We start from the raw sequence: 21153 nt of genomic DNA, 5'->3' as shown, positions 1-21153 counted from the left end.
CATTGCGATACAGCGGGGAAATGCCGCCAGCATCCTTGGTACAATGCCTCAAGGGCCTATTTTAGATTTAAGCTAGTTATTAATTTCGTTTACGTAGTACCACTGTATATATCTTGTATGTAAATAAATGTATTGAGCATTATCTATATATGTATTAGAGCAAATTATTGATGCAGTTATTATTGTTCTTAAAAACATTGAAGAATTTCACAAAAGGATCGTCAAACACCAAAATTTTATAAAAAAATACTAGACTAGAAACTTTCTAGAATAAAAATCTAAATGTCAAAAAATACGGATTACGGATAGGTATTCATTGAATTATTAATTCCATCATTATAACATAATAATAAATAATTAATTATTTTCAATCACACTTCATCCCACGGTGTTTCATCATTCATGTAGTCTTGTGTGCTATAATAGGCTTTAGAGATAAGCTTACGTTTTACATAATTTTTAAATTTATTAATTGGAGGCTTTCTTTGGATCCTTACTGAACCGACACGATGAATAAGTTAACTTGTATGTAAAAACTTCTTCTTCTTCCTGCCCTTATCGCAAGTTGTATTTGGGTCGGCACAACATGTTTTTCACTTCTACTCTCCTCTATCCTCACCTCAGCCCTCACTCCTTTCTTTCTCATATCCTCTTTCACACAATCCATCCATCGTTTTTGGGGTCTACCAATCGCTCTCCGTCCATCAACAATCATCTCTAACATTATTTTGCCTATATGGCATTCAATTCATCCCTCATCATCACATGCCCAAACCACGCTAACCTACTACTCCTCATCTTCTCCGCTACCGGTGCAGTCCCAGGTAGCAAAATGACGTCAAATGACGTCAGCGACGTCATAATGACGTAATAATGCCGTCATTATGACGTCGCTGACGTCATCTTACGTCATTTTGCTACCTGGGGTGCTACTTTCAAACTTCCCCTAATACTTATACTCATTCTTAACATGCTAAGTTAAGTCTTGACCTGCAATTTATAATAATTATCTGCATACCAGCCTCAAAACCCTCGATATACATCCACTCACCTACATTCTTCTTCAGAAAGCTGTTATAATGAACACATGTAGGATAGTACGCAAATTCTTAGCTTTAGAAAATTAGGGTATTACATATCTTTCTATATTCGTTTGGCCAAAAGCCCGCGAATATGGAAGTAAAATCACCTCCAACCGGAGAGAAAAACAAATTGAAACAAATAAATAATAATAATAATAAAATTCTTTATTGTGCACTACAAAGAAAAATACATGTTACAAACAAAGACAGGACATAAGTGAGTAGGTAACAACAGGCGGACTAATCGCTAAAAAGCGATCTCTACCAGACAACCTTCAGATAGCGATTCAGTGGCTAGAAATAAGTTAATGGGCAGTGCAAAATAACAAAGGTGTAAAGTTTACAAATCAAATACAAACAATGAAAAATAAACTACATATATTATTTAAGCAACAATAATACACTACATAAACCTACACAAAATACATAAATACATAACTTTATACTTTATTTTCTTATTATTTCATAACACTCGGTGGCCCTTTAGGCATTAAGATAATATTTATATGTTGATGGTGAAGTAATAATATAATTGGCTCTTACCTTTTTATTTATAAATGAGATTTGTAAGTATTTTATTTATTTCATCATCATAGGTTGTATATCAGTTTAGTTTTAGGTACAATTATGATTTGTCTTTTGGTCTATGAAAATATATTTATGTACTTATATGTAATCTGTTTTAGCATTTATTGGTCGGTTATTCTTAGATAAATGTATTTTTCTAGCATGCTCTTACTTTATTTTTACCATCACGAAGTCTACAACCTACTTAGTTATGCGTTGTATAAAATTCCCCTTGAAAACGGCGATATTGACCTCCCATAAAATAAAATTAGCTATATATTTTATCTGTTCTCTACGAAAACCAAAGAAACCGCAAAGCGGTCTTAGTACCTACTAAATCCGTCGTAAAGTAAAACTAAATAAAATATCAAAGTCAGTACCATGACTTATTAAAAACAGTAAAGATATCACGTGAGTTAATACTGAGATTGAAAACAAAGTAGGGTAAATCGTCTGTTACTGGCCGCCTTTCAATAACTGACCACCTTATACCTACTAAAAAGGATTCTGTTTAATATTCACACAATCCAAGTAAAATTTTTACTTGAATTCTTGTGAATAAATAAATAGAGTTATGATTTTAGTTATTTTAGAATAAGGTGGCCAGTTCTTGAAAGGTAATAAGTAATAGACGGCTTACCCTATAAGGTGCAAAACAGAGCAAATTATTTTCAAAAGACAAGCTTAAAAAAACTAGCCAAGTTGTAGTGAAAAGCACAGACATTAGTACAGAGTAATGCCGTAAACATTCATGGACACAAAATAGGCATACAAGATCTTAAAATGCAGTTATCGATATTTTTTAGGGGTGAGGTAACGCTCAACAAATAACATACACGACTTTTATAATTATTTCTTGTTGTAAGTATAAAAAAAAAACCACATGATTTTGTCTGAAATGCTATGGGAAAACAGTGTACTTACATAATACAGGGTGGGCCAATGAAAAATGCATTTAAAAAAAATTCATAAATAATCAATTTTTATGTTTTTAAATAAAAAATATAATTAGAATTTGGGATAAAGAAATACATTTTTAGTTTTAAAAATTAAATCATCAAGATGTCGTCCATAGCGGTTGCGGCGCTCTTCCAGTCTTGCTTGTAAATTTTGAAAGACTTTCGTTAGAAGTTGCGGAGATATTGATTAGATTTCTTGATGAATATTCTTCTTTAATTCTGCTGTGGTTGTCGGATTATTAGAGTACACTTTACTCTTCAAGTAATCCCACAAAAAGAAGTCTGACGGAGTTAAGTCAGGGCTCCTGGGAGGCCAAGCAATGTCACCTCGCCTCGATATCAATTTTTGAGGAAACATTTCACGCAAAACTTCCAGGGTCACGTTACTTGTATGGCAGGTGGCCCCGTCTTGCTGAAACCATGTGTTGTTGTTGTAACCATACGATTCGTGAAGTTTCGGAGCCAGGAAATCTCTTGACACGAAAGTCTTAAGTCTTAGGGATTTAATTTTTAAAACGTTAAATTTATTTCTTTATCCCAAATTATAATTATAATTTTTATTTAAAAACATAAAAATTGATTATTTATTTTAAACAAAAATGCATATTTTGATGGATATCTGAATTGGGTGATGTTCAGAATTCTAAAAAAGTTGAATACCACTTTTTGATGATTGAAAATTTTACCGACACGACACTGCTTTGGCATCACATATTCTTGTAGAACTTCTCCGGATTTAAATTATTTGCTACATTTTCTCTCTTCCTTGAAATTCTCAGATTTGTCTATCTCAACGTATCACGACTATGCACTCGTATATATGATAATGTACTTTATTAATAAGAATATTGATTTAGATTTAGATTTATTTATTTCATAATATTAAATTAAAATATAAATTATTTTTACACTAATCTATACGAATTTATATTATGATCGTCAAGTGGAAAATAACAATTGATTATAATTATACAAAAACAATACACAATTTAAAAACCATTTGAATAAGCAATCCATTAATTAATTAATTAAATTTTTAACAATGTCAAATAAAATAAAATGAGAAAAACAATGTCAATACGGCTAAGCAAGATATCTCATAATGATCGTCAAAATAAAATGAAATACACGTCAATAGAAAAATTAACAAATTAATGAATAATAAATATTACATTTAATGTATTATATTACATGTTATTTCCATATATTTATTAATAATAATAATAAATTTTATTTATTTCAAGTAACATGACTCATAAAATTTGTTAGTTTACAATATTAATTCTTATCCCTAATGTCAGTACATAATTAATAAACCGAATAATTATTAACCGAATACAATGGATTATCCAATAAAAAGAGTCTCAATTGGCGTTCAAATGTTTCGTCAGATGGTTCGGTTCGCAATGTTGCAGGTAGACGTTCATAGTACGTTGGTCCAATCACATTGAGTCAAGGTACTGTTTGGGGTACATTGCGTCGGCGACACCCTTCCAAGCCATTTCCTGCCGAGATCTATCTTCCTCTACCGTGACAGCTGGCTTATTACATATATTCCATAATGTTTGTGTTTACCTACTCAGCAGAAATAACCATACCACAAATATGGTTTACAACCAAACACAGTACCAATATCAATGTATTTTGGACGACTGGTCTGGCGGCCTAGTGGGTAGTGACCCTGCCTGTGAAGCCGATGGTCCTGGGTTCGAATCCCGGGTAAGCATTCATTTGTGTGATGAGCACAGATATTTGTTCCTGAGTCATGGGTGTTTTCTATGTATTTATGATATCGCTTACTGAGTACCCACATCACAAGCCTTCTTGAGCTTACTGTGGGACTTTATTATTGTTGCTATGTATTTTTCGTGTCACTATATTTATGTCACTATTAGTGTTGTATTGACTTGTGAAAGAGCCTTAAGGTCTACTATATACTTACAGTTAGAATGTCGACCTTTGAATTTTGAATGTCACCAAACCGACTGTAATCTTAATATATATTACACAATACCTAACATTCGGTATGTACAAATATTATGCCAGACAAAGTCTTCATAATACTCGTATTTGCTGAGTTAATCCGTCCGTCGGTTATGGTTGGTGCAAACCACAGATTAACTCAACTTCAATATGGAACATACAAGACAACTGTCAATTAAATTAAATTACTTAGAATCTATTTTGTTTGTTAGTCAGAACGTTTTAATTTAAATTAATAATATATATGTATTATTGCCAGCATCTCTGTACATAGTTATTCAATAAATCTATCTATCTATATACTCGTGTATGTCAACAATGTGGTGTATTCTAATTGTAATAGCAGGCTATGAATTTGATCTGGCTTTCTTTAACGGACAGATTATATCGATAACAAATCCAGGTCAAATTCATAACCTGTTATTACCCCCTTTTTAGGGTTCCGTACCCAAAGGGTAAAAACGGGACCCTATTACTAAGACTCCACTGTCCGTCTGTCCGTCTGTCCGTCTGTCCGTCTGTCCGTCTGTCCGTCTATCTGTCTGTCATCTCATGAACCGTGATAGCTAGACAGTTGATATTTTCACAGATGATGTATTTCTGTTGCCGCAATAACAACAAATACTAAAAAGTACGGAACCCTCGGTGCGCAAGTCCGACTCACACTTGGCCGATTTTTTTTAGTATGTGTCAGGGTTATGCGAATTTCTAGCGGACATCACAAAATATACGGACTTTTAACCCTAATTCTTGTACTTTGTTCTTTTTGGCATATAAAACCGACTTCTTTGGTGATGAGTCTTAGAAAAATGCACTCAATCCAAATCGTTATTTTTTGTAATGTATAGGTACACACATACGAAACTGGCTTTCCTGAATATTTTTATCCCACACGCTTCATAATTTTAATGCGATTTTTTTTTTGGTGAGGGTTCCGACTGAACGTCTAGCGACCCATAGCGGCGAGGGATTTATTTCAGTTTATAATTTATATAGTAGTTTGTCTACTTGAAATAAAAACAAATTAAAGTATTTTCTAAAAATAATTTAATTTGTTCTAATACTTTTAACAACGCCCATGGGCGGATGTGGCGGACGCTGATCTGCGCGAGCTCCAGGTCCAAGACTGGCGAGAAACGGCACAGGACCGGGATCAGTGGCGAACTGTCGTGTTGGAGGCCAAGACATACTTTGGGTCGCTGTGCCAGATGAGTAAGTAAGTAAGTACTTTTAACAACGACCCAACAAGGAGGAGTTTCAGCCGAAGGGTTTCAGACTCAAAAACTCCTTGTTGGATCCAAACTATCAAGTTCTGGCGGTTCCGCGGCCGACTTCCTAACACTGCGGGGTTGCGTAATGCATCGCAATCATTGTTTTATAGTTTTTGGTTTAAAAACATATTTTTTTATAATATGTAATTTAATTAATAATGCGGTGTCTAAATAGGTCGTGGTTTGTATAAACAGATGCTGCATACATCATCGCATCTGAAAGACAGCAACACAGACTGACTGATAATGGGCACTATAACTACTTAGCCTGATAAGTTAATCTTTTCTATCTGCATGGATCTACCTATTTTAATTAGTTTGGATTTAAGGAAAATCCACTTGAAAGTGGAATCACTTCACGCAGCTCACTTAGATCGGCTGACTTGTAGAGATTGGTCTCTTTACTCTTAGATTTTAAAGAAAGACAATAAATAATCAGTGCGCATCGTAACTTTTTTGGAGTGTGAAAGTGAATTTATATTTGAAATTAAAGTGCCAAAATGCAGGATGCTAAGAAACCGAGTGAGAAATTATTTCTAAGTACCTTTCATTTAGTTAGATCCAATAAGACAAGAGATTGAAGAGATTAAGAGCCTGGCTCTTGTCGGTGGTGTAGACGCTAGTTTTTGCGGTCCTCGGCCAAGTTCTAGTAGGTCCCTATAAGATATAACATTCGCTTTTTCTTTATTTTGTTGTGTATAGCTAGATCGTCGTTTTCCTCTTCGTCTTCTAGCTTCTAAGTATCTTGCTCTTCTTCTTTCGTATCGAGGTTCCCCTAAACCGTGGATGCCCAGAAAGCAGCGGTGCTGACAGCCCTGACCGTCGCGCCCCTCAGGTCAGTATCTTGCTTTCTAATATGGTTTTAAAGAAAGTGTCGTGTCTTGACAAGTGACCTATATTTCTGCCTCGTCTTTACCTTTGTCTATTTTCAACACTACCGTGCTAACAGCAAATGCAGTAATAACATGTGAAACCTCATGTAATTGATTATCTTTTTCTCTTCTAATAAGGTCATTATTTAAACAATATTTTTCATGCAACTACTGCACTGCAACTGTAATAAACAGGGCAGAATGGTCCTCAGCAGATTCCTCTTCTCTCCAACAATTCGCAATACTTCCTCGTTCGTCTTTCTCTCCGTTCAACTTATTATCTTCATTATTTTCCATAGCCATATTTTAAATTCCGACAACGCACTTGTAACCGCGTAGTGTTTCAGGTGAACAACAGTAATTGCTTACCATTTGATGGTACTGGTCGTTCGTCTGCTCATTTGCGTCCGCCGCCGCCAATTTCTCTGATGACTGCCTTTATGTGAATGTGCAATTGTGTATATAGAAAACTTAACATGATAATATTTCAATATGACCGTTTAATATTCCGGTCAGTAACGATAATGTCTTTCAGAAGCCGCTTTTGGCATCAGACACCTGCAAGCTGTGATGATGTTCTTCGCGTTAGTCATCGGCTATGCTATGCGAGTCAACATGAGCATGGCCATCGTGGCTATGACCGACTCCTCTACAGACAATGTGAGTGTACAGTGTACATAACTGCTTATTTTGAACTTATAGTCTTCTTCTTCATTTTAGGGTTCCGTGCCTCAAAAGGAAAAAACGGAACCCTTATAGGATCACTCGTGCGTCCGTCTGTCTGTCTGTCCGTCTGTCACAGCCTATTTTCTCCGAAACTACTGGACCAATTAAGTTGAAATTTAGTACACATATGTAAGTGACCCAAAGATGGACATGTAACGTAAACAAATTAATTTTACCCACGGGGGCCACTTTTGGGGGGTAAATGAGAAAATCAAATGAAAGAGCTCATTGTGAGAATTTCAAAGATATTTTTTTTATTATTGTAAGATAAACAGTTTAGAAGTTATTCAAGAAAATAGGCAAAAAATGACCATTCCAAAATGACCATTTTTTATCTCCGAAACTACTGGATCAAAAATTTTGAAAAAAATACACAAAATAGATCTTTACCTATAGATCACCGGAAAACCTATTAGAAATGTGCAGTCAAGCGTGAGTCGGACTTATTTACTTAGTTTTTGATCCGACCCCTACGGGGTTTTTTAAAGACATTTCACATAAAAAATACATTGTTTAAATTGTGTAAAGTACGGAACCCTTGGAACGCGAGTCCGACTCGCACTTGGCCGGTTTTTTTAGTCGTTCCCGCAATGCTTATGATTGTGACATCATGTCCTTCTGCACCTCGATAGGCTTGTGTTCTTTGCCAAGTGCATGACGACGTGCAGTTTTAATGCATATGTGCAGTAATTTGAGCACACCATCTAACAGAGGGCAGAGGAGCATCTAGACCCTGAGATCTCGTGTCTTCAACTTGGCCTGCCATTATTAAATTATGTTTTTTTTCCAGAAAACTTAGTAAAAACCCTGTAACATTTTGTTTCTTTCTAACTTACACAAATGTCATACCCTAATAACCATAGAGTAACTTATACTAGAGCGGTACTGTCATAGTAAATTTTGTAACCCCAGTAAATTCACTGCCATCTGTCGACACACTTTAAAACTAAAAATGAAGATTTATAAAAATACGATAGAATGTATTTAAATATAGGTAAATGATTTTTTTTATTTGCATTAATTATTTTTATGATTTTGACCCATGTTCTTTCACTGATATGCGTTAAAATTGTTAAATAACAAACGAAACCGTCAACGCCATCTATACGACTGTAGGCCAAAACTAGTAGCGCCCTCTGAACGAGAATCAAATTTTCTTGATTTTCAAGGCACGTTTTTTCTTTAGACTGTATCCATCTATTACGGAGTTATATCTATCTTTGCTAATAACAGAAACTGACAACTATTATCAACGGAATGTTAGATTTTACAGAATTTTATGAATATCTATTAAACAATGCCTAGGCGATTGAGCTCAGACAAAAGATGTTGTATATGATGCTATTTACTATAGCTTTGTGAGTACGAAAAAAATCATAAACTCTATTGAAGTTGATAAAAAACCCATATGAGTAGTGTGGGCCCTTGTGGGCACCATACTAAGAGGACTAAGACTCATCATCATTAACTTAAGAGTTATTCTCTTGTCGGTGGAGTATCTTCCAGCTTTCCCTATCCCGCGCCAGCTCTTTGACTTTTTGATACGACACGACCCCTACTTTTTCTTTCACTTGATCTAAAAAGCTGCGTCTGGGTTTTCCTCTACCCCGCTTCCTTCCTATCCGCCCCTCCAGGATAGTTTTAAAGAAGTAGTCGTGTCGTATCAAGTGTCCAATCATTTTCCCGCGTCTATTTGCAATAGTGTTCAGAATAGCTCTTCTTTCGCTCACTCTTCTTAGCACCTCCTCATTCGTTATCCTGTCTCTCCAACTAATGCCTTCCATTCGCCTCCAGCACCACATTTCAAATGCTTCCATTCTCTTTCTATCTCTTAGGGTCATTGTCCACGTTTCACTTCCATAAAGGGCTAAGACTACTATGAGACAAAGAAGTCAGTTTTTATGTAGAATTGGGTACAGAAAAACGGGAACGATAAGATTATTTATAATGGTAGATGTCCGTCATGGTGATAATGACAAAATCAGATAAACTCGTAATCGGCACTTGAGCACATGTTGAGATGATAACAGATTGTTATCCATACTAATATTATATTTAAATGCGAAAGTGTGTCTGTCTGCCTGTTACCTCTTCACGCTTAAACCGCTGAACCGATTTAGTTGAAACAAAGATAGATATAACTCCGTAATAGATAGATACAGTCTAAGGAAAAAACGTGCCTCGAAAATCAAGAAAATTTGATTCTCGTTCAGAGGGCGCTACTAGTTTTGGCCTACAGTCGTATAGATGGCGTTGACGGTTTCGTTTGTTATTTAACAATTTTAACGCATATCAGTGAAAGAACATGGGTCAAAATCATAAAAATAATTAATGCAAATAAAAAAAATCATTTATCTATATTTAAATACATTCTATCGTATTTTTATAAATCTTGATTTTTAGTTTTAAAGTGTGTCGACAGATGGCAGTGAATTTACTGGGGTTACAAAATTTACTATGACAGTACCGCTCTAGTATAAGTTACTCTATGGTTGAAATTTGGTACAGAGATAGTTTAAGTCCCGGGGAAGGACATAGGGGCGTTTTATCCCAGAAATCATCCTTTAAGGGGGTGAAAATGGGAGTGGAAGTTTGTATGGGGAATCGATAAAATGCAGATTGGATAAAAAAACAAGCTACCTAAATTACTAACTCCACGCAGACGAAGTCGCGGGAGAAAGTTAGTTTATAAAGTGGGAATATTTGCTAAGTAAAATTACAACGGTAGCTAGTTATCAAGCGCTCGCAATATGACGGTAGGGCTTCGTTAAATGGTTATTTGTTTTACAAGGGGGCTGAGTTGTTGTTTAACTCCTAGTGCTAATATTGATATCCGAGCAAGCGAGTTCCAAAATTGTTGCGTGGGTTACAAGGCACGAGGATTAAACAAACTTTGTTACCGAGTGAAACACAAAATCGTTTACCACACTAACGCGAGGAAAATAAGTACTAAGTACCTAACTATTTATAAAACATTACAAATCAAAACGAAATGAACGTTATTAGATATATATCTATTTATTTATTTATTGATAATGGGAATCTTTAGAGGTTTAGAAATTAGACTAGCAAGAACATGCATGCAATTTACGTTACATTGTTGACTACTAAAGTTAACTGCAGCATTCAAAATGTTTATCAGATACCGCAATGTAATGAAAATTGGTACAGAGAGTTGATTGGCAAGTTCTTGCTAGTCTAAACCTCGCTTTAGTACAATTCAACTCGACTAGAGATGGGTATACAGTAAATACTCGTATTTACTCATTTTGGTGAGTAAAAACGATTATTAACAAAATTTCAATATTTTGGTGAGATTTAAGTACTAAATTGGTTTTTATTTAATTGTGTTAACGTGTATTAATAATATTTATGTTATAAGAAGCTTATTACGCTTAGTTTTTGGCAAAAAGGTGATTATCAGTGAGAGGTAATTTGGAATTTAGCGGATATAGACGTGATAAAGTATAGTTAACAATTTTGTTTTAAATAAGAAGGTACTTAATTACTTTCAAAGTTACTTATTTGCCTACGTTCTAGATAAGTGCATGTTGCAAGCTGATTCACATATTATACAGTTTTTAACCAGTTCTTTATTAAAATAAAACTGCGACGAAAATACTTTACAATATAGCTCTTACCAGATAGCGCGGCGATTGTTAAATAGTATGTATAGTAGTTCTTACGGCTAACTCTTTGTCTATTATATTGTGTAAGTAAAACCGCACGTGCTACTACCTGCAAAAAAGGTGCGATCATTGGCATATAACTCTAATAGGGTATTTGACTACTAGTCAAATCAGTTTCTTTTTGTTAACTGTTAAAACGATTTTGCTACTACGGAATTTATATGAAACACTAGCATGTGACGTCACAATCAAATAACCTACTCTTTATTGTTTTATACGGGCTTTAAAATAGAAATTGTGTCTAAAAATAACTGCTGTCTACGTTTCTCTATTAATCTTCTTGTATTTTGCGTGCTTTATTTTATGCATGGTGTAAAATAATTAATTTTAAATACAGTCAAATACGCTATTGGCTTATCAATATTCGGGAATCTAAAATATTAAACACGAACTTTCATTGGGCATATAATAATATAATTTGGCTGTGTATAATATTTTAGCACCCATACTTTATATGAGCCTCAAATATATAGCCGTTTTCTTTTTAAAATGTGGTCTCCTCCTCCTCCTTTCATCAGTTACCTCATCACTGAGGGTCGTGGTCACTTCTAGGTAACTTCTAGCTTCTCTTGGACAATTTGCCGCCACTTCTTTCTGTCTGTCGCCGAGTGTAGGGCACCGTGGAGCGTTACATCAAGGGCTGAGCGAATTTGGTCTATCTACCGCATTGGGCTCCTGCGTTTCGGCATATCGCCTTCGATTTTACCAGTGATTACCAGCTTTTCCAGGTTATCACTGTCTTTCCTGGCAATGTGGCCAAAATTCATAAATTTACAACTCATATTGATTAATTTAAGGCTCCGTTTTTGTTGCCAATTTATTAATTTGAGTACCCATGGCCAAAATGGTTACTGAGTGGAACCCACGGAACACCATAGACGGTGCAAAAACCGGTATAAGTGCGCTCTCCGATAAATATATATTTTATATCGGATAACGCACCTTTGTTACGCATCTCGTTGACATATTTTAGACTGGTTCTGTAGTGTTCGACTCGCCGAAACTCAGTAACCGTAGAGGGACCCCACACAGCCTCGCAATTTTTCCGTAGTTCATTTTAAATCTTATTGCAAGTTCCATAGAAATTGTAATTCAATAACCGGTTAAATTGACCGAACCGTTTTTTATTGAGTGAGTAGCACGTGCGGTTTAACTTACAGTAGACAATGAGTTAGCTGCAAGGGCCAGCTTGAAAATTAACGACTATACATAGTACAGCCGTATAGTATACGCGGTCAAAGTTAGCGATTCTTTTTTTGCAGGTAGTAGCACGTGCGGTTTTACTTACAATAGACGAAGAGTTAACCGAAAGGGCCAGCCTGAAAACTAACGACTATAATTAAATCATATTTTAACCACACTAAATACATAGTTACGGTATACGGCAAATACGGTTATTTTAGGTAAATATTTGGTGGGTTTTTACTAACTACCCATCTAGTTGCGGCCAACTGCTGCTTAAAAAGCGTCGTTCCACGCTGGGTTCCACTCTCCCATTAAAATAAGTGACTGAGGACTGGAATAGAATCCACAGGTCCGCCTTTTAGAATCCTGAATCCCCGTACAAGCAAAATTACGTGTTTACGCGGCACTTACGTCCTTTTATGAAGAGTTTTTTAATGAAAACTCAAAAATGACCCGACCGATCATGTTTAAAATATTTTTTTCTCAGTGTTTTCTAGGGTCTATTCTTCCGCTATTTTTTCATATTTTATTAAACTTTGTTCCAAAAGTTATAGAGGGATGAACATTATTTTGGCCTTTGGAAACGGTTTTTTCCCAAAAGTAATAAATTTATCGAAAAAAGTGCATAATAACATTGAAGTTATTTTTAAAGACCAATTTAATGATGTGCCACACGTTGGTGGTTTTAGATTTTTTTTATTGTGACACTTAGTTACATGTATGGAACGCCCCTCTTAAAATATATTTTTTACTAATTGGACTACTAAATCCAGTACAAAATACACCTTTATTTCAGATTTCTATACCCTGTCAGCAGTGTCAGCACTCTAAATAGTTTATACCCACCAAATTGGGTATATACGAGTAAATACGGGTAAATTGAGTAAATATTGAGTATTTACTCGGTATTTACTCTTGAGTATTTACTCACTACCCATCTCTAAACTCGACCAACCAACATGAGGAGACTCAAATTTTGCCTCTCTTGTGGATAAAATACTAACTTCTCTTCAGTTTTTGTAGAATACTCTTTATGATTATAATTACGACCTGGTGTGGTAAAAAAGTATATCCTATGGGTCGCAGGTGCTGCTAATAAACACGAATACGTAAATTAAATACAGAATTAGTGGATCTGACTGGACTGGACCCCATTTTGACTCGTCACATCTTTTTCTATGAAAACGATTTCGGTACCTATTGTTATGGATAAACACAATAATAAAACTAGGCTGAAAATCAGATATTAATGATAAGGAATATTTGACAATGATAATGTATGAAAACTCTTATTCTAAGGCACACATCTAAATTGATATCATGATTAAATAAACCTACCTCTACGTCCTAAGCCATGGTTTATTTGCTTATTAGTTACTTATTCCGCCACTATAATAGTCATCTTCCTCGCGTTGTCCCGGCATTTTGCCACGGCTCATGGGAGCCTGGGGTCCGCTTGGCAACTAATCCCAAGAATTGGCGTAGGCACTAGTTTTTACGAAAGCGACTGCCATCTGACCTTCCAACCCAGAGGGGAAACTAGGCCTTGTTGGGATTAGTCCGGTTTCCTCACGATGTTTTCCTTCACCGAAAAGCGACTGGTAAATATCAAATGATATTTCGTACATAAGTTCCAAAAAACTCATTGGTACGAGCCACTATAATAACTATAATAGTATGGTGATAATATGGAAAATGCTACTGACAAAAAAGTTTTAGGACCCCGAAATACCACATTTCAAATCAACAGTCTCATCTCTCATCAGGTTTACAAGTCAAAGTCGAAGGAGTTACCTGGTGGCTAGGCATTTAGGCAAACCCATCAACTCCTCTAACATCGATATTCACTAATATTATTAACTTGTAAAGGATTGACAACATAACTGCTCATAAGACCTGTCGCACCGATAACACGGCAAAGTGCATCCGACACGTCCTTGTGTAAACGCTGCGTCAACTTACAGTGTGGTCAATCCGTCATTAGGATTAATGAAGTATACAATTGTAAAAAATCCAATTCCTTTTCTCTTGAGCACTTATATCTTCCTTAGACTACAAATAGATTATTTACAAACTTTTACCATAACAAACCAACATCTTCCACTAGACTTATATTGACCGGAATATAGACCGTGATTACCTTTTGTATTATTTATGAGCTCCCGACATTTCGACGCAGTTACATGCATCATGTTCACGGGTGAATAATACAAAAGGTAATCACGGTCTATATCCCGGTCAATATAAGTCTAGTGAAACTAATAACTGTGAATCATTCAAAACTCCAACATCTTCCAGACATTCGACTGGAGCATGCAAACTCAGAGCGTGATTCTCTCATCGTTCTTCTGGGGCTACGTGGTGCTGCAGATCCCTGGCAGTCTCCTGGCAGACAAGATTGGAGGCAGTATTCTCATTACCATCAGCATTGGATGTAATTCCATCATCACCCTCATTCTGCCTACAGCTGCGACCTACGTAAGTTCTATTGTCAAGTATAATGCATTCTTCGTTTTTAGGTTTCCTAACCCAAAAGGTAAAGACAGGACCCTATTACTAAGACTCCGCCGCCTTTAGGTTGCCGCTATAATAACAAATACTAAAAAGTACGGAACCCTCGGGGGGCGAGTCCGACTCGTAATTGTCCGGTTTTTCTAGTTCTACACTGGCTGTGACAAAGTTTCTTTATCTCTCTTATCATGTAACTTCAAAGGACAGGCTGACATCCTGACATCATCGTAGGTTAGTGACAAGTTGATAACGCAATGGCATGACAACCTAAGTGATTCTCTCGACTTCCTAGGCTAAGGGCTTTACGAAGAGTAGATACGAGTATATGTAGACTTACCAACAACTCAACAAAAGTTCTTTGTTGTTCACATTAAAAATATTAACCTTTTGACTGCCAAATACGTCAATTGACGCGCGCGGCAAGAATCCAATACAAACCTTCGTGCATTATGACAAGGTCACACGATAGGCATTCAAAGGGTTAATCAGATTATCAATATTTAAACATGGATGTCCATTTGATTCTAGGGTGGCTGGCAGGCAGTATGCGCATGTCGTGTACTACAGGGTTTGACACAAGGCTTCTTATTTCCTTGCACTCACAACCTCATCGGGAAATGGGTGCCTTTGAAGGATAAAGCCCGTTTTATGGCATTTATTTATTCAGGTAAGAAACTCGTCAAAAACGGGACCCTATTACTAAGACTCCGCTGTCTGTTTGTCTGTCCGTCTGTCACCAGGCTGTATCTCATGAACCGTGATAGCTAGACAGTTGAAATGTTCACAGATGCAATACAATAAAACAAAAGTGATTTTTGTCGTTTTTTGCGTAATGATATGGAAACCTTTGTGCGCGAGTCCGACTCCCGACTCGCGCTTGGCCGGTTTTTTATATTTCTGCTTCATTCTTTGGGTGGATGAATTTCTTTTGTGTTGATTTCTGTCCCGTAGAACACTAAAAAATAAAACAAAATGCTTTGACATGCTTCAGACAGAATTAAAACTTATGAATCAATGATACGCTTTGGCGTGACTTAGAACAAAAAACAAACCAACATACATAAGTACGCTCCCGTGATTTACGACTCAATAAATAAATCTTTGTTTGTAAGTTTGTAAAAACGTAGTTTCATTTTGTTTTTATCCAGCTGCTACAATTTTCTCTTAGTTTTTAGGGTTCCGTACCCAAAGGGTAAAAACGGGACCCTATTATTAAGACCCTGTCCGTCTGTCTGTCTTTCACGAGGCTGTACCTCATGAACCGTGATATACAGTTGAAATTTTCACAGATGATGTATTTCTGTTGCCGCTATATCAACAAATACTAAAAAGTACGGAACCCTCGTTGGGCGAGTCTGACTCGATCTTGTCCGGTTTTTTTTTAAATGTATTTTACAAAAGAATGTACTTGACTTTTTTTTAGGATCTCAATTCGGCACAGCAGCCCAACTAATGCTGGCCGGCTATCTCGCCGAATACTGGGGCTGGCCTTCCATCTTCTACGCCAGCGGCATATGTGGGGTCTTATGGACAGTCATCTACATCCTGATTGGATCAGCTTCCCCGCAGAGCTCGAAAATGATCAGTGAGGATGAGAGGATGTATATACAGAGCTCGCTGGGACATGTGGGTGGTCATAAGGTAATTTGTGTTTTAAATTATAGGTGATAAAGTTCTAATTTGATTAAATATTTTCATGTTAAACTCCAAAATTGTAGACTTGATTTTGAAGGTCGCTTCACGTGTTCTCTTTTGATTATCTTCGAAACGGATCGATACATATCGATCGATAATTAACTAATTTTATGCGAGAAACCCGTTTCACAATATTTCTCAAGCGACACTGTAAGAATGCTGTAAAAACAACTTAATCTAATACAGTTCAAAGTGATTAAAAATTTCTGTTCAATTGCAGTCGGTGATACAAGCCGAAGCCTTTCCGCCGTCACCGAATTTTTAGTCATCTTTTAGCATTTTTTACGAGAACGATTTTTTTTCACTATACAGCACAACCGAGGCTTGAAGCCACGATCTTTGACCACCACACACATATTAAAGATTAGTACCTAAACCAATTTAAATCTTCCTTTTCCAGTCATACCCTGTGCCCTGGAATTCTGTGTTCACATCTCTCCCCTTCATCAGCCTAATCGTAGTGAACTGCTGCCAGAACTGGGGTTTCTGGACGCTCATGACTGAGATACCTTCTTACATGAGTCAAGTGCTCGGAGTTAATATTAAAGCAGTGAGTACATAACACGTTAAGAGGTTATTATTTACAACGACGGGACTTAATCGCGTAAAATAAGTATTAAACCCACCTCCGACGTTTCGAGGACGGCGTTGTCCCCGTGTTGTTGTCTTCTCCGAGACCACGGGGACAACGCCGTCCTCGAAAAGTCGGAGGTGGGTTTAATACTTATTTTACGCGATTAAGTCCCGTCGTTGTAAATAATAATGAGTAAAAATCGTGAAAGTTTAAATCAACGTTAAGAGGTTTTCGGTTAAGACACGGATGTAGAGCCATATTATGTATGTAGAGCTAATAGGAAATCTGTGTTCACTTCCCTGCCCTTCATCAGCCTGATCGTAGTGAACTGCTGCCAGAACTGTGGTTTCTGGACGCTGATGATTGAGATACCTTCTTACTTACATGATTCAAGTGCTTGGAGTCATTAAAGCAGCTAGTATTACAATTAAAGTTACTTTTAAGAGAAATATTTAATTTAGATATATCCAAAAGTTAGAGGTAACAGGATGGAACCCTTTCAAATACCTCATTTTTCTTGGTGCGGTTGCGAATGCAGAACGTAAAGTTGGAAGGCCATTGCTTCACTTTAAAGATTGCGCAATGACAAAGAAGGACATAATTACCTTTCATATCGACCACCGAGACTGCGAGATTCTCGCAGAACAACGGACGGATGGCGCAAATGCGTTGTGGAGAGTCGCAAGTTTTGTTACGAGTCCTGAGGGTCTACCGCGTACCACGTTCGACGTCACAGTTACGTACGAATTTACAAGTGCGACAGAGAGGCAACACGTCGAACGTGGTTCGCGGTAGGTCCTCTGATTCTCCGCACTCGCTGACAAGAGGCAAAAACGACGACAAGGCGTTTCAGTACCGTTTTCCACCATGTCAGTCTCGCATCGGTCTTTTCAGCCATCAAAAGCGGTACCTCTCTGGTGTTACACCATAAATATACGGCAATAGAAGATAAGGCCATGACGATGATGGGACAATTTTACACAGACCGACTTAGTCCCACAGTAAGCTCAATAAGGTTTGAGTTGTGTATTTATTCATGTATGAATTTATTTTTATGAAAAATGCCTGAACCAGAAAATTACTTCTAGAAACTTCTGTTTTATAAAGGCGAGTGATAAATAAGAGAAAATATGTGGTAAGTATGCCATTTGATTTTCAATTAAGCGAACTTTGTGTAGGTACATACTTAATATGTCCGCAGCCTAAATTCCTGAGTAAAATAAGTTTTGTTTGTTCAGAATGGCGTTCTTTCGGCGCTGCCCTACATCACAATGTACCTGCTAAGCTTCCCCTTTGGTCTAGCGTCGGACTTTATACTAGCCAAGGGCTGGCTTAGTGCAACTACTACAAGAAAACTAAGCAACAGCATAGGTAAGGTAATTAAATCTAGTACTTTTAAGATACATATTTAGACAATTCTTTTTTTGATACTTACATTATGTATTTTTATTTGTATTTTATTATTCAAATTATTTACACAGCATTACATTATTTTTAGGCACTGCGAACTACAAAACAGAACAAATAATACAAAATAAAATTAAAATAATAATTATTATAATATATCCACATGTAACTTAACTTATCACGTTATTTAACTTTCGATTGGCGTGGCAAATAAGCATACGGTCCGCCTGATTACCATCACCAGCAGTCATCGTATGAATTAATTAATTAATGAAATCTTTTACTCACAATGAACATATGGTAGCCAAGATGTGAAAATATTTGTCAGTGATATATATGTCACTCAGTCTAGTAAAATTATAATTAGATACAATTACAAGTTTAATTACAATTTGGCGCAAATATTTATAATAGTACGTAATTAATTTATTAAGAAATCAATAGAGTAATGATAGCCTATGGACGCCTGCAACACCAGAGATCATTGTCGTTTTCTAATGTTATCTTGGCTAGGTACAAGAAACCCTTCACTTTGTCTTAATTTTCTATTTACAGCGTACCTCGTGCCGGCCGTGACTCTCATCGGGTTTGCCTACGTGCCTGCTGGGAATATCGTCATGGCGGTCGGATTGCTGTGTGTGGTCGTCGGGCTTAACGCGGGATACTACACTGGTTTTATGGTAAACCATGTTTCTTTTGGACCTTAAAGTTCCATTTCATCAAGGAGTAACTGGGACATTTAGAAAAGAAACGCGAGTCACGATTTCATCATGTATAAAAAAGGGATAATAAAGTAACACTAATCTATCTAAATTATTTAATTAATTATTATTTAATTATTTAAATTATTTATTCAATTATTTTATCCTGGCAGGATCGCCATGTAAGGTGTGGCGTCAATGATACAACTGTTGGTGTTTAAATACGAATATATTCTGTTAAAATAACGCTTACATGCTATTATATACTACAGCTTCGTACATGTGGTGGTGAGGCATAGTACACACACTACATAATACACTTAAATTTGCATTATGAATTTAAAAAAAACACGCTATGAAATGGTGACATTCGTAATTCTTGTCGTGGAATGGCCATTAGCCAGTATTAAAATTTTAAAACAATGCTGATAACTTTTAAACTTAGTTCGGGTACTACAAAATGGTCAAGAATAAGTACATTGTCTGTCACAGGGATGGATAATCTCTGCTCCGAACAATAAACAACTAAACAATAAGTAAACTGGCGGTAGCTAGTGTACTCCATTCTTACAAAACAATTCAATAACGTGTGTATCAATAGTTTAAATATTTATTATTATTTACAACGACGGGACTTAATCGCGTAAAATAGTTTTAAATTTACCTCCGACGATTATACGACGATATAACGCGATTAAGTCCCGTCGTTGTAAATATTAATGAGTAAAAATCGTGAAAGTTTAAATCAGTTTAAATATTTTATTGATTGTTTTAGTTGGCGTTTCTAGACATGGCTCCCAACTTCGCCGGTTTCATGCTCTCCATCACAAACTGCGCCGCCAACTTCATATCATTCATCGCACCGCTAGTTGCTGGAGTTATAATACAAGACGAGGTACTTCATCCATCTTAACATAACTTTTTCGAAGTTTCAAGCGTTTTTTTTTTATAAAAACTGTAATATTTTCAGATAGGTTACCTTAGATTTGATGCATCTAAACTTAATAATACCTTGAATTTCCCCAGAAAATTATGCCATAGCGGAGAGTGAAGGAAACGCAGGCATGATAAGCCACCTGACAAGTGACTAGCTAGAAACCATGTCTAATTAGCGTACTTATACCAGTGTATAATGTGGCATGAGACTAATTATGTATTTAACATAATTATACTACTCACATTTTTACATTTTGTTAGGTTGCCAGTTTAGTATTTTACGTATTCACTATTCAAAATGGTCATGTTTTATTTCAGACTGACGTAAGTCAGTGGAGATATGTATTCTACCTCTCCTCCTTGCTTTACGTGGTTGGTAACACCTTCTATCTGGTGTTCGGAACCAGTGAGCTACAATCATGGAATGAGCCGAAACAGGAGGAAGTAGAAAATGGTTCAGGTAAGTAGTTTATGTTTAAAAGTATTAGGTACCTCCTACAAAACTTTAAAATACATAATGGCAACAATATCCTGTAAGGATGGGACCCAAGACAGAAGTAAAACACAAGACTGTCGGTTAAATACTGAAGATATAATGCCTCAATTTAAAAGATACAATCCTTTATATACTAAATTATCTAGGTTAACTATGAATCACACTACTTGGGAGGTCTACACGTGAAAGGTGTCAAATGGTTGTTTACCTAAATTCCATTCCTTATATAGAGGAGAGTTTTTCCGTATATGGATTACATTCCTAACCTAATATGGGGAGAGTCGTCTTACATGACTCCGTATATGGTACCGCTAAGCTATATGATCCTTATGATCTAATTACATGTTATTCGAATCCTATAAATACCTAATATTCTATGCCTACACTTCATCTCCCTCCTTTTGGAAAAGGAAAAATATATTATTGAATATATTTTTTCTTTTTTTCACATTTTTTATATTATTGTTTTTATATATATATTTTTTTTTACATTCTCTTT

The 21153-nt window shown here is 36.1% G+C and overlaps 1 protein-coding gene across 1 annotated transcript; it reads left to right on the top strand.

Moving 5' to 3' along the window:
- Positions 1-6316: 6316 nt before the first annotated feature.
- On the top strand, positions 6317-20626 carry LOC134744612 (putative inorganic phosphate cotransporter). The gene is made up of 10 exons (XM_063678485.1): positions 6317-6384; positions 7270-7394; positions 14633-14812; positions 15374-15512; positions 16269-16486; positions 16941-17090; positions 18353-18485; positions 19077-19201; positions 19998-20117; positions 20477-20626. Exons 1-10 carry the CDS (start codon positions 6363-6365, stop codon positions 20624-20626), a joined length of 1362 nt encoding a protein of 453 aa, XP_063534555.1. The 5' UTR covers positions 6317-6362.
- Positions 20627-21153: the final 527 nt, after the last annotated feature.

Source organism: Cydia strobilella, chromosome 10 (assembly GCF_947568885.1).
Source record: "Cydia strobilella chromosome 10, ilCydStro3.1, whole genome shotgun sequence".
NCBI classification, from domain to species: domain Eukaryota; kingdom Metazoa; phylum Arthropoda; class Insecta; order Lepidoptera; family Tortricidae; genus Cydia; species Cydia strobilella.
This window is presented reverse-complemented; position numbering and strand designations above follow the sequence as displayed.